Source organism: Larus michahellis, chromosome 2, assembly GCF_964199755.1.
Source record: "Larus michahellis chromosome 2, bLarMic1.1, whole genome shotgun sequence".
Taxonomy (NCBI): domain Eukaryota; kingdom Metazoa; phylum Chordata; class Aves; order Charadriiformes; family Laridae; genus Larus; species Larus michahellis.
The window spans coordinates 141,027,931-141,043,202 of record NC_133897.1 but is presented as its reverse complement, the minus strand read 5'-3'; the positions used below and the strand labels follow the sequence as shown (position 1 = coordinate 141,043,202).

The window sequence follows — 15,272 nt, the reverse complement described above, 5'->3', positions numbered from 1 at the left end:
AGATCTACAAGACCTGAAGACAGTGGAAATACCTAACTATGTGTTCTAGAACCCTACCCTACCATTATTAAGTCAGTAACAAATTTTGAAATTCTTATCTCCTCTTTATCACAGAGCACACAGTAGTATAGAAAATGCTTCCAGATTAATATTGAGAAGTGATACCTCCAGATGTGGAAAGCATTCTGAGTGGGGTGGTGAAGAAGTTTTCGGGGTTCTCTGAAAACAGATGTTTTCAATATGACCCCCCATAAGTTCTTAGCATTCCTACTCACATGTTTTGCTGGAACTCTGATGATTTACAGCTGCAAATCTAGAAAATTTATTTGTACTACAGAGACTTTGTTTCTACAATAAAGTTCTCATAAACTGTTAGACTACCATAGAGTTTCAACCCTTAAGGACTAATGGGACAGGGATGCTATGGTTCTTGACATTTAAGCATTAGCTTTATGTAGTAAGCATGGATGCAGGATTAGATGCTAATTAAGGCTCTATTAAATATTATTTTGTCATTATAACTGCATCTCTTACCAGCTTTGAATCAGAAATACTGTTAAAAATGCAATTCTAGTCAACCTAATCATATACAGGAAAGTTCCCAGTACCTATCTACTTGATATCTGCTAGTGCCATTATAGGCAATGGTTAGAAATCTGAATAAAATGCAATAATTCACTTCCTGAGTGTTGATTTAAGCATATTTGTCCCTCTGTGAAGTTTGGTGCTTTCCCAAAGTCCAACTTAATAAAGGTAATGCTTGCCTTTTTCTTAAAGAAGTATGTTTGCAATGTTATATACCTTAGCATTTCTAACCTCTGAATGGAAGGGGGGAGAACATGTAAAATAGACCTAATAAAAGGAGATTGAATTACACCGTAGTGATTCTAAAATTTATGCAATGAAAAAAGTCTAGGTAACTGTAATTGTGAGAGAGGATGCCAATGTAACAATCAATCCTATTAGTTATGTTTTTCAGCAGTGTAATTAACAAAAAATAGGTATTTTTAGTGTCAGTCTTTTTCATATAAAATTTGAAAACTGTAGAATATCAGTTCTCATTTCTCTAATACTTACCTACTTCAGCAATCCTGAAATAATTAAATATTTGAATATCAATACGCTATAATTGTAAATGCTTATGTTGCATTTTATTCATTTTAAATTAATTAGTAGTAAATTATGACATGGGACTACTTAGAACATCTTTTCTATAAAAGCATTTATCAAGTATTTTGCCAGTCTTGATTTTGTATCTTGGAAATCTCATCTTTGTCACCTTTCATCTCCTTTTAATGAATTACAGGAGAATATTACCCATGAAACCGAATAGGCAAGAGAATTCTAAATTCCTTCCAACATGGCAGCAGTAGTTTGACTTTTAACGTGGTCACAGAAAGAGAAAATCAAAAGCAATAGTTCTGACTTGGATTTAATCAGCTAGATCAGGAGCTATAGGAACCGAGATCACACTTTACATGAAAAAACAGTTGTAGGTTATAGCTACAAAGAGTTAGCAAAGTGAAACTGGGAAGAAGTTGAAGCTAAGAAACACACATCAATGAGAGACTAATGAAGCAACTTGACAGAAAACATCTCTAGAGAAATGATGGCACAAAATGAAGTATAACTTTAAACAGAGGTAATCTATTAATTTGAATAAAAGTAACAGTGGGATTAAAAAAAAAGGGAAAGCTTTGGTTGAGTTTAGGTTTGATTTACAGCAATAGTAATGAGAAGGTAGTTTCAACAAGTTATTTGAATTTAAGCTATGTTTCAATTCATTTTATCTTAAGTGTTTCATATCAAATACAGATCTATAATTAGCTTGGTTTAAACAGATTATTGAATGCATCTTTTTACCTACTCAGTTGAATTTCCTGCTCTTTTATCTTCTGTGTCCTTTCTTTCTTTAGAATGGGGTTTCCAATTTGTGACTTTGCTCCAAGAAAATCTTTGAATGTTTGAGAGAAGTGGAAATGTAGAAACATTTTCCCCATTTATATTTAATGGATATATTTGTGTTCTAAAAAAAAATAGTATATCATCTTGCATCATTATAATCACCTAATAATTCTAAAAGCACTCATTAGTACCCAGTCTAATCAGCACAACAGGGTAGTAAGATATTGTTAATCTCGTACTCTGCATTTAATGCAGAAATGAGCACAGAATCAATTTAAAACCAGTATTTATTATATGCAGTGGAGAATAGAAGTATCAAAGTCTACAGGCCATGAAGAAGTCTGTCACTGAGTTATTGCAATTCTTGTGCAGGCCATTACTGCTAAGGTAAGCAGTAATAATAAGCTTTATGCGTTTTGAGCTTTGTTTAGCCTTCGCTGAACTGCCTCTTTGGTCTAGCTTGGGTCAGAAGAGTTGACTTTGTATACAGAATCATAGCAATTTACATGAAGCATATAACGATTTGTTCTAATGACAGCTCAGGAAGGAAAAAAGAAAATAGTGAAATTCAATGGCAAATATGTGCTACTTAATATACTGTATTTAAATTTCAGGTGACTGATTTTACAAAGCCAAGTGAGGTATATCCTGACAGCCTTGCAAGGCTACTGAAGCTGTTGCAGACAAAAATGTGTCACTGAAACATGGATAATTTCTTTTGAGGATATTTTGGGGAAGGAGGAGGAGGGGCAGGAAAACCCAAAGCTTTTCTAATATCAATAGGACTCAGAATTTCAAAATAACAGTCTCTAAAACAAGACTTTTCAGGCATCTGTAGAAAGAGTAAATCAGTGTGAAAAGTGCATATCACTGGTCTAATCTTATTCTTGTGCAAGACATGGATTTAAAAGCTATAATGCCTAAAGCACCTATCAAGTTGAAAACAATGTTTTCATCAAAGAGCAATAATAACCACAAAATACTGTATTAAATTGATACCTTGCTGTGGTTGTCTAAGAATAACAGCTTTCAAAATTTCTACAAAGCATCACTCAGTTTACTAATTTGTAAAAAATTACATCATATTAGATATTTCATCTTATAGATCATCTTTTGCTTACTAAAATACTTCCCTTTCGGAAGGAATTGTGAGTATGTTCTTTATCTTCTTTATAAAGTTGCACTGCTGATCTGGCCAAGGTCAGCAATGGATCTTTCTCTCTTGATTGAACGTCTTTTCTGTGAAATGATAACCAGGCTTGGAGGTTAAGAAAGTAATACTTAGGCGATATTGTTTTCTTATTGTGATGGCCTTTGTCTTGCTATGCTGCCACCTTGCAATAGGAGTGGTTCTGAGTTGTCATGTCCTCCACTTATTTTTATTTTAACTCCATTATCTGGACATGTTGAGTGTAAGATACCCAGTTCCTCTTTTTTTTTTTTTTTTTTTTTGTTAGCAGTGACAGTTACCACTATTTAATGTGACTGCTGACTTTAAGATGTATAGCCCAACACAATAAGAAAAGTGTTCATATAAGACTTTATTTGCTATTGCAGTATCTAAACTGAAGACTTCTAAGAGATAAGTCTCTCTCTCTCTGACAGTTGATACATTGTCTGCATGGACTGATCTTCATACTGTACTTTTTCCTTTGGAGGGTATATGATCAATACCATGAAAGAAATGTAAAATAAGTTGGATTTCATATGTCTACATTGGTGAATTATTCTAAGCAAAGTTCCCAGCTAGACAACTTCAACATTCGTGTTACACACAATATTGGAATTTGCCCTTTTAGGATTGAAGATGGCTTGTGTTAAACACATTAAAATAGGCAGTGATTTTCTGGAAATACTCATGTTGGAATAGCTACTGATTTATTTCATTTCTTTTAGAAGCTACATTTTTCAGTATAATCTCACCCTCTCCAGAAGGTTGTTCTGGAAGACAGAAATCTGTCTTGTTTTAATACAGAATGTATGCTTTGAAAAATCTTTTGACTTGGCAATGAATCTTGAGATGTAGGATGCTATTTCAAAAATAATTAAATAGCTGAGTCCCCTGGAAAAGTTCTCCCATCATAGGTAATCACCCCCAGTTAATGTGTGTGAAACTAGCACAATGGTTCAATTTTTCATTTGTAATCAATGGCTAAAACTTAATTTCATGCATTGAAAAAGCAAGAAAATGTAAAGTGATAAGGTTTAAAACGTGAGTCAAACCCTTTCAGACCAAGTAATTAATCAATTTACCACCAATATAAAATTCCAATCTGTTTTTATCCATTTCCTCATATCACATATAACAGCATCAGACCATCCTTTTACTCTGTTTATGTAACCCCAAAGTGTGACTTTGACCTATCACTAAGATTCCTAAAAACAAATCAATAAAAAAACCCAATAAACTGTATCCTTCAGATGAACTTTCCCTACATCAAAATATCAGTTTTGCTAGACATATTCTATTTTCTGTGAAAGCCTGTTGATTCATTTGCTGTATTCATTATACGTAGCAAATAACAGAGGCTCTAATCCTTCAATGACCTGTGCATGAGGCAATTTATGTGCTTTAGAGACCAAACTGCAGGACTGACTAAAAGAAAATTCATCAGCTTTGTAAATGATATTCTTAGCACAGCAACAGGTTAACTGTTGTCAAGTTTTCAGTAAGTGTAGCTTTGTGAGATGTTTTGATTTAATGCCATATGACACTCTGGTTGCAAAATACTGTACATTCTCAAGGGGCACAGGATGAGTAGTTTATGAATTTGCTAACCAAAGCATCTCAAAAAAGTAATTCACAAAGGAAGGAGCTTTCAGAAAGGGGTTCTGTAGGGACTGATAGTTAGTCCAGTGCATCAAGTATTTTTTTAATCACCTAAAAATCAACACAACACTGATTGTAAACTTACTGATAAGTAAATAACTATGAAGAAACGACATTATACAGAGCAATTTGAATCATGTGACATTTACATCATATAGGTTAAGGCTATGCCTATAGATCAGAGAACTTTTTCTCTCTGACAACAAGATCAGTACAGCAGTACTTTGTAGTGCTGACAGAGTCAGTTTTAAGAGAACATTGCAAAATTGGAGTGAGTTCGATAAAAATCACAGAAAATATTTAATAAATTGGATAAAATGTCTTATAATAAGAGATTTAAGGAGTTCAAACTTTTAAATTCAAAGAGACAACAAAAAGGTAATGACTTCATAGTGCAGAAATGTCTTTTAAATGTCCCCCTTTTTTTAGGGGGAAAATGTTCTTAAATTTCGTGTGTGTGAAAGAGAAAGGCAGAACAAGAAACAATGTTACAAGCCAGGCAAATAAGAGAATAGGCACAAGTATGTAATAACTGGTTAAATCGTGTTCGGAACAAAAGAGCAAGGGAAGCAGTGGATTCTCTACAGACACTATCTTCTAATCTGTCTTGATATGTCTTTGGAACATACACACTAGCAAAAAAAGTACTTTGCTTAGACTAGCATTATTGGACTCAATGCAAGAATATTTTTGAGTGGAAGTCAAAATATGTGACTATGTTTTCTACATGAACATATGAATAAAATACTATATATGCGAAATCAAATCTGTAAAAATTAGACTTGAAGGATTTATTTCCATTTATATAAACTTACAATACCATATAATCAAGCAAATGTAATGCAGCAAACAAATCAATCATTCCAGGGTTAGTCACGAAAATATTTTTGTTCTCCATTACCATGCCATGCGGTGTAAACTTACATAAATCTTGCATATACTCTAGAACTATGTAATTTCTGAAATTTGTGCTGGACATTCAGTCAAGCGCGTGTCAAATGACCAAAGAGCCTCTGATTACAGCAGTTTCAGAATAGACACAAACCTAACGGAGTTTTTGCTGGCCATATGAATCAAGTAAAAACGATGGAGGAAACTGGATAGGTCTGAAACTGATTATTGCCATTATTTTCTTGAATTCAATAATACAAATAAATAAAGAAAAGGTGGTTCCACTATAATTTACTAGTAACTACGATTCTGAACTCAACTGTAATTCTGATGTTGTTTTGCCTTTCTCTCATGTGTGTCATTTGAAGTAGTAGAGACTGAAATTTCTGTTTTAAATATGTTTCTGAATTAGCACATAATTATCTTCCATAAAATGATTTCTCTGATGAATTCTACAGTTTTATGCAAGATTTATAGAGGTATTCAGATCATAAAAGGACATCTTAGCCTGTATTGAAATAAAAAGGTTTTGTTTCTGATAAGGAAATATCTATCCAGTTACAAATGCAACAAGAACTGTTTTTAAGGCTTTGTGAATACTGGTTGGTGGTCACAGTATGGAGCTCTGCTATTGTTAATGGACTCACTAAGAAGTTAAAATTTCATTTAACTGGAAACATTTTTCTTTTGATCAGAAATGACATGCTGTTCTTTAGCCGTGGTGGATTCTAATTGTGGTCCAGGAGGTAAACAGTCAGTGGTTGATTAATCTAGTTATCCCACTGTTAAGAATTTCTCATTTTAAAATATTTTTAATCTTCTAAAAATAAGATTTTCGTACTGATGAGAGTAACCTAACTGACATATAATACGTTCTAGCATGAAGGACTACACAGATTGACACAATAATTTCGCACCAGCTTGTTTAAAAATACTCTTCTTAAAGGATATAATGCCAGACTAGCATGTTTTATGTGCTTTTAATAATTTGGGGAAAATGTATGTAAGCAATGTCACTTACCGCTCCATCAAATTTAATCTATTTAACGTTTCTCTGTTTCTTTCAGCATAAAGAACGTCACTCCAAAAGTAGGTGATGCTGAAACTCGTAAAGCCATTCGCCGTGCCTTCGATGTGTGGCAGAATGTAACTCCTCTAACATTTGAAGAAGTTCCTTATATTGAATTAGAAAATGGCAAGAGGGACGTGGATATTACAATCATTTTTGCATCAGGTTTTCATGGAGATAGTTCTCCCTTTGATGGGGAGGGAGGATTTTTGGCACATGCATATTTCCCTGGGCCAGGGATTGGGGGAGACACTCATTTTGACTCAGATGAGCCATGGACTTTGGGAAATCCCAATCATGATGGTAAGACAATATTTCAATTTAAACAAAATAATAGATGGCGTGAATTTTCAGCTAACATTTCCGTGCTTCCCTGCCCCTAAAGTCAGATAGTTCACATTACTTTAGAAATATCTTCAGTTGATTGGTCTATTAGAATCTGAGACAGTTTCTGTCTAAATGGAAGTTACAGTGTGAAAATGTGTATCTCTTGAAAAACATTGAATTCTTGTTAGAAACTTTTCTGTTCATTCAAACATTGTACCGTTGAATGTTTACATAAACTCATTTCATTCTGAAATTGTTTGTCATATAGATCTTATTTAGGTTTAGGGAAAATGTGGAATCTTCTTTAGCAGTGATATAAGAGAGGTTAAGAACTCCACCAATACAGTGGATACTAATGTACATAATACCCAGTCTTGTCCAGTTTTTCTTTATGGTGATGCAATGGCAGCATTTAAAGACAACTTTTAGAGATGCCATTGCAAGAACAGGGTTAGTGTTTCCCAATAACTTTTGAACATCTTTTGGAATTGTTAATTCCAACCATAATTCCAGTTTACTTAAGTTGTACATTGCCCATACTCAAATGAGTGACTGCATAGTACACTTGACATACCTAAAATTTATCAAATCAAGATTATAGATACACTTTAAAGTTACTCTTCACAGAACTATAATCTGGCTCTTGCTGAGCTCCAAGTTCATGTGACCAAATTACTGCCATTTTCTAGGAAACCTAATTTAAAGCTAGCCTTGCATCCCTGCAAAACAGTATCAAAGAATAGTTTTTGTATAGGCATATTCTGTGTTTGGTGCTTTGACAGGTTTTGGTTCCAAGCAGCCTCAGTTGTCCTAGTAAATCTCTCTAAGCCAGTTACATCGAGTTTGAGAGAGTCTCTTCAGCAAACGATACACAAAAGAGGATGCACAAATGCACAAAGAGGATGTTTCTGGCCTACAAAAGATGATAAGGATGACAAGAAGTGCAGAAGTGTGTATTTCAATGTTACACTGAATTTGTGAACAATGAGAGGCTTTATCTAATTCCTTTCCTTTCCCTTTCTTGCCTGAGATCTTCCAAGTAAAATTCAGAGCTTTTTATGTAGCAGTATTTGTAGCCTGGAGTTTGTGACAAAGCTTTCAGGAGTATAAATACAGTATTGTGACTGTTCTAATGGTGCAATTCTTCTGCTGTGCCAGGGTCAGTGAAGCAAGAGCAGTCTACTGCACTGTGAAAGCCCTTAGCAGCAGACTGGGTTCAAGAAGCTTATTTCTTGTGGACCAAGCCCTAGATTCTTACTGGAGCTAAATCTGTGCTATTGCACTGCTCATATTTGCCCTTTTCATAAGTTTAGCTCAAAGAAACAGCAGTGGGAATCTTCTGTTTGAGCAGTTCAGGTGCATAAGTCACAGCATTGTGAGGCTAAATAAAGGTGTTTTTCTCTCAGTGGGAGACCAACACTGCACATAATGTTCCATGGTTTTGGAGCTATTACTTCAAGCACTCAGGAAAATCTACAGGCATGTGTAGTTTGAAGTCAAGGTGTCAATTTAAAATGTGATAACTCTTTTGGAGCAGTTCCACATATGGATACTTTTAGTCTGTATGAAAGCGTGCAAACTTCTGGCTATCTCCTTCTCCTTTAACTTAAGTAATTTTCAGAGTGCAAAAGGCCGCTCATGTCTTCGTATGCCCTATTGTGGTTGACTTTTATAGAGGAGTTTTCAAAAGCTATTTCTTGTATTAATGAAATTTAAGATATTTTGAAGGAAGAAAAATCAAGTGAAAGAAAAATTATACTATTGCTAAAAATATGCTTTTATATATCTTAGAACATTGAACTTTTATAATAAAAATGTTTTGCTATCTGTATCATGAAGGTTTAATAGGTATTACTGGAAATTTATTCTGCAAATTTAATAGCTTATGTACTTTGGTGCGCTCATATATACTTTTTTGAGGGAGACATATTCCTGTTAGAATGGAATAGTCAAGGTAGAAAACCCATGATATTTTATGACTGGAAAGTTTGTGCAAAATACGTGACAATTGAAATAAATATCTTACCAATGCAAGTTTTCTGCAGACTTTTGGCAACTCCTAGTTTCATTGTTGAGATGGTATGAACCATGGATATTAGGTCATAGCTCTTGTTCAGAGAAAAGCCTTATGTCATTGTAACTCTAGAAATAGCAATGTATGTGCAGTTGATCTGTATACGCAGAGTGGCTATTTCTCTGATTGGTGATTTCCAGTTATCAGGTAGGCCAAGTTCTGCTGATGATCTTACTGCATTAGCTTATGTCTAGGAATCCTGAAGGAACATCCAGAATTTTTTTTGTGACTGGAAAAAATTTCTGTGTGGAAAAAGAAGACAAGCATGCCATTTGGGATTGACAGAAAGAAAAGATTTACAGCTCTCTTAGGCTCCCTATCATCTTGAGCTCAGTCTCAGAGCACTGAAAAGCAGAGGGTTGAAAAATATATTTATGATCTTAGCTATGAGTCATTTTTCCCGTGTGAGTGTCATTTTTTTTAAGGTTCATTGCTCCAATAGTCCAATAGTCATCTTCATGTAGTGTTATTAGAAATCCAATAGAAGGGGAAAAAGATTTGGTGATTTATTTTTATTTTTGTTTTTAAATTAACTCTCGCCCCAAGGGGCTGATTTTCTTTGATTCCTATTCTATTATTCCAGAGTGATTTGAAAACACAGACCACCTTGGTTATTTAGCAGCAAAAATGCAAATATAAGATCCTCTTGAAAACTACTAGCCTCATTTTCCACCCTATACTGTTCTTCTAATGAAAGCAATTTGCATAGTGTCTACCTCAGAAAAGACAGTCAACTTGAAATGCTTTCATAAACAGTTGTGCTTTTTAAAATAATTTTCATTCCATATAAGGAATCATATACAAATTCAGTATTCTGACTATAGTAAATTCCTAAGGTAATTAAACCTGACTAGTTAGTTGCAGTGTCTTCATACTTTAGGTTTGGGTTTTGGTTTGGGTTTTGTTTTTCTTCTCGTGTTTGCTTCATTTTCTTGTGTTTTCCTTGGTTTTAATAGTCTTCTAGACTGAAAGGACAGTTCCAATAGGAATACGTCATCTCCACAGTGCAGTGCTGCTTTCCTTTGTTCTCACTTCAGTGGTATATTTTTGTGGATCACAGACCTATCTTATCAATCATGCTCTGGGGAAGAGATCTGTGCTTTGACTCCTCCCTCATTCTGAAGAATGAATAAGACTCTTGTAGGAGTAAAGGCTAATGGGCCCGTCGCTCAGGAAAAAAAACCCTCCTGTCATACAATTTAACACTTGCAGGCTCTCTAAAATGATGTATTTCTTTGCTTTCATAATACCCTGTAAGCAGAGCACAGCTGGTACCTTAACTACAGCTGAGATGTAGAGGTCTTTTATCTGACTTTCCTTCCAGAGTGCTGCAGATGATGTCAGAAGTATTGGCCATAAAAAAGGACAAGAAGCTTGCCATCACAGGGTGTCAATGGAAACAAGGACAGAATTTCTTTTACTAGGGAAGGAGGGATGTACTGGAGGACGAAAGGTGTTTGGGGTTTTATTGCAAGGTAGGGTAGTGGTAGTCTTCCAGTACTTTGGACAAAGTGTTTGTGTGCATTGGACTGTAGCCCTCCTCCCGTCAGCTTTTGTGTACCACTTGTGCTTTGAAGACATCTACTTTTAAAGTTGTTCTGTTGGAGTAGGCATTTTCACCTATAGTAGACCCTATTTCCTTTATGGTCTGCCTTTCCAGGCTTCAGTGTGAGATGAGAGCCTTAGGTTTGTAAATTATTTGGGACAGGATGGTTTCTTCATGCATTTTATGAAGCACCTCGTGCTCTTTGGTGATCTCGGTTAAAACTCAGGTTATTCTGGTAACTTAGCAACTATGGTAGAGGAAGAGGATGGAGGAAACAAACGTTGAAGGTGAAACGCTGTTCAGGAATAGCAAATCAGAAAGGACAGGAATGTCGCAGGAAAACATTTCACAATATGTACACTTAAAGATGTAAAAAAGAATAAACAGATGAAAATCAAGTTACATAAGTAGCTATCTGAAAAATCAGCGCTTATTAAGAAAAACTGTAAATCTTTATTTTCTTCTGAACTTAAGTGCTGGAAAGAAAAAGGAGTAGAGAAAAAGAAAGGAAAGGAAGAAATCTTAATATACCACTCCTGAGGCTAGGGAGAGGTTTCATTGTTCCCAGTACTCCAAGCCATTTAGGTGATGTATATCACCTCATTTTTTGAATGAAAAATTTATGGACAATGAATAATGTAGCTAAATGCAGAAAAGGACAATGACTTCTTGCGAAGAGTGACAATATTTTGGAGATATAGTATTGTCAAAATTCTCAATTTTTCAATTGCAATATTTCAAATCACTGTGATGAAATTCAAAGTCACTGCCAGGGAGCAGGGCAGGACAGGGACTGTCGCTGTAGTAAATTTTCCAGTTGCTAGCAGAAAAATCCTATCCTATGCCCTGTCTTCCTGTACCAAAACTGACAGTGTTGTTCTTCTCAGCCTTAACAGGCTCTCATTAGCCTCTCCCACAGGTTATCTTCGTCTGTCCATTATTCAATCTGCAGCATTGAAATTTTTTGATGCACTGCAATAGAATTAGAGGCTGCAGTGTTAGATTCTAGTACAACAAGTAGCGTGCTAGATTTCTGGAAGATCTGCTTCATTATGGAGTTGGTAAGCCTCAGAGCCTATAGTGTCCTCCTCCATCTGTATCCTCCAGGTTACTGAGCACGACGGACCATACACATTTACAAGGTCTTTTAGATAAGATGCTTTCCCTATCATAAGACCGCCATTTATTTTTTTTCTACTTTTATATTCTCCATGTTTTTTTCTAACTTTGAGCAACAGTCTTTTGAAAGCTGTTGATAATGTCTGCTGAGCATAGATGTTTGCTACTGGAAAAAATGGAGGGTGTATTTCTACAGTGACACAATTAGGTATAGGACTTACCTTGCAACTCTGCCCTGTTAATAGCATATAGTAATACAACCATACAAAATTCAGTAGGCCAGTTTTCCTATGTGTGCTTCAGAAAATATGAATTAGAAAGAAGTCAAAACATACTTTATATAGAGTACTCACTAGATTTTATTTCATTGCCTCATTCCTGTGGCTGAAGGTTGCCTCTGATCCCATGACAGAACTTTGAGAAAGAGAGGAGGCAACATTTGATCTAAGAGCTGCTAAATGCAGTCTACACAGTGGGGGCTGCTTCTGAAGTGGTGAAGTGGATATATATGTCCCTTATTATAGGATCATTAGCTGCTATATTTTGGAGAGAAAGTGTTATTTGCTGGTTTTGTTTTTTGTTTCGTTTGTTGGGTTTTTTTTAAGAAATCCCTTGTAAGGCCTTGGAGAGGACAAGAACGATCCTCAGTTTAGTTTGTAGTTTTCTCAGTAATTTAAAAGTGGAGAGTTTCAAAAGCTAAATGAATCTAAGAACCTTCACCATTTCTGAAGTAAAACCCAAAAGAGGGACAGATAAAGAGTCTGAAAACAGTCTTCTGAACAGTGACCTCGTAGAAAGCTGTCTCATATTTAGAAATCTGTGTGTCTTCACTCGTTCTGTTGGCAAACCCCGAGGGCCATTTCACCGATCAAGTGTGTGTAACATTCTGAGATTCCCTGGCAACCCCAACCTATGAAAGCCAGATTCCTTAATTAGTGACTATGCTCAAAAGTTTCATTTTGGCAGATAGTGGCAGGGAAAGATAGAAAGGACTGTGATGAATTTTTGCAGTTATAGTCACTGCTACCTGCATGTTGCATGAAACACAGACTATTCCTATCAGTTGGGAATAATGACTGAGATGTATCTGTTCTTCTTCCTCACTATTGCCTTATGTATTGTCCACCAATCTCTTTTCCTTGGATTTATTGCATGATTTATTATAAAAATAATTCCTATTAAAAATAGTAAATCTCTCAGATGGAATCCTAAATATTATGGCAGAGAGAGCAGAAAGGAAGACATTCAGAGAAGGGGCCAGAACGGATTAAGATAAATACCCTATGCTCTAAAGAAAGCAAAAATCCATTACTAATACATATTATTATATATTTTATGGCTCCTTAATGTATATATTTTCTTTTCTTCACCTGAGAGTGTATAAAAATATTTTTGCGATCTGCCAGACGGTAAACGTCTCTAACTTAAGACATACACTCTTTCCTCTATTTCAGAAATTGCATCGGTTTATCAAAATTGATTTCACATTTGCCTGGCTACATGCACTTAAGTTAGTTTAAACCTTGTTTAAAGCAGCTATTTTTTCTGGGAAATCACTGAATGCATCTAAGACTATTTAAGGGAGTGTTAAACCAGTTTGAATGGAGAGTGCACTACTTTAACTAGATTAATTTAAGATTGACCTACTTAAACAAGTGCAGCTTTTTAAAACAGAGCAAGATTTAGAAGGAGCTCTTGGGGAAAACAAGGATTTCTTGGGAGCTTAGGTTTCAAGCACATTAGACATGATGCTTAATGTACCAATTACTGGCTAAAATCTGACCATAGAACTGTGTGTTACAGTGGCAGAAAATATTTGGCAAAAGCTAAGTTGAAGTTCTCCTTAGATAAACGCAGTAGATCAGTAATGGTATTTTGATACTCTTATCTTCATATTCATAACTGCAAGAAAAATAGAAATCAAAGTAAAATGCATGATTTTTTACCTCTGTAGGTACCAAGGCAGCTACTGTACCATACTAAAATTCTGCAGAAACCAGTTCTTCCATCAAAGAATCTACAATAAATAATAGCAAGTGAAACTCCATTACAGAAATAATAGATGGTTTTAGTGTACAGCTACATTTAAACGTAAGGAGAATATTACCAGAGTGCTCACGTTCATGTGGAATATTTGTATCGTGTATATACATGAAGCTGTGTTTTCAGCAAAACAAGCCCAAAACTTGCAAGAATTCGGTAATTTTTTTTATTAACTTTACAGCATTCAAAAGATTATTCAAATTTTGCAGGCAATAAAAAGAAAGGAGAAAAACAAGCCTGTCACTTTGTACCATTCTGTTTGTAGATTCCCAAGTAAAAGCTTCTTGGACCTGATGCAAATACAGTATCTAGTGTCATGTACTTGGACTCTAGTTAGTGCATAGATTCTGCTGTGGGCACTGTGTTGGCAGCCAAGAAAAATTTATGAAAATCCTGATCTCTGAACTGCATAGATCAACTTGTAGTAAATTTCTTTTGGCTGCCAGTGTGGTTGACACAGTGCAGGAGATATATGCTGCTGGAAATATGAACCAGTGGAGCCGCGAAAACGAAGTCTCCTAAGGGAGCTCTGTGTCTCAAACCGTGCTCATGTCATATGCAATGGTTAGGTATAAAGAAAGCCAAGCACTTCAGATTAAAGGAAGTTCTTTATTACAATAGTAGCATGATTTTAATTTCGTAAAGCATAGTGCTCCTAATTGATTATAGATATTTTTAATAAGCTCTTATCAATATCAAATTTGATCCGTAACCAAGCGGTGTGACCCTGCCATTGCCACATGCTTGTTTTCCAGTTCTGTACTAGGATAAACATGTAAAAGATTAATATCTTATTTGAATTTGTATTATACTTCTGTATATACTTTTAAACACAGAATTGCCAACATGGGTTCAGATCAAAGGTTATCTTACAAAATATCCTATCTCCAGTTATGGCTATTAACAGATACCTACCGAAGAGAATAAGAGAAGGGCAAACATATGGCAACATAACCCCAGCATATTCCCTCTTAGCTTCCAGCAATCTGTGGCTCATTGAATTTCTGAGCCACAGGCCATATTTTTGTGTTTAATAGCCTTTGAGGGATTTCCTTTCATGAGTTGGTGTAATCTCTATTTGAACTCATGTAAGCCTTTGGTATCCACAACATCCAACTAGAGAACAATGTGTTTTACAGTTTAAGCAGATGTGACAAACTACTTCTTTCTGAATTTTGAACCTACCATTGATAAATTCACTTTAGGTACATTGGTGCTTATATTGTGAGGAAGTAATTTCCTAATCATTTTATCTGTACCATTCATAGTGTTATGGACCTCTGTCACATCTTGTTCCCAGGATAAAGAGACCTAGCCGTCTGAGTTACAGCGTTGTTTATATGTAGTTGTAAGGTTAAGGCAGCACAGCTTCTATTTTAAACTGAATCTATTTGAGTGAAAAATGAGAGAATTAACACCATTATAAAGACAGCAAAACCCAACTATTACAGTTATAACATTGCACAAT

At 35.2% G+C, this 15,272-nt stretch overlaps 1 protein-coding gene across 2 annotated transcripts in view; it reads left to right on the top strand.

The window, feature by feature from the left end:
• The window catches only part of MMP16 (matrix metallopeptidase 16), a 188,234-nt gene that overhangs the window by 105,763 nt on the left and 67,199 nt on the right, over positions 1–15,272 (top strand). For both annotated transcript variants that reach the window (XM_074577392.1, XM_074577393.1), the window contains one exon: positions 6,694–6,998. In XM_074577392.1, coding sequence (XP_074433493.1) covers positions 6,694–6,998 — 305 coding nt within the window. The remainder of the gene's footprint in view (positions 1–6,693; positions 6,999–15,272) is intronic.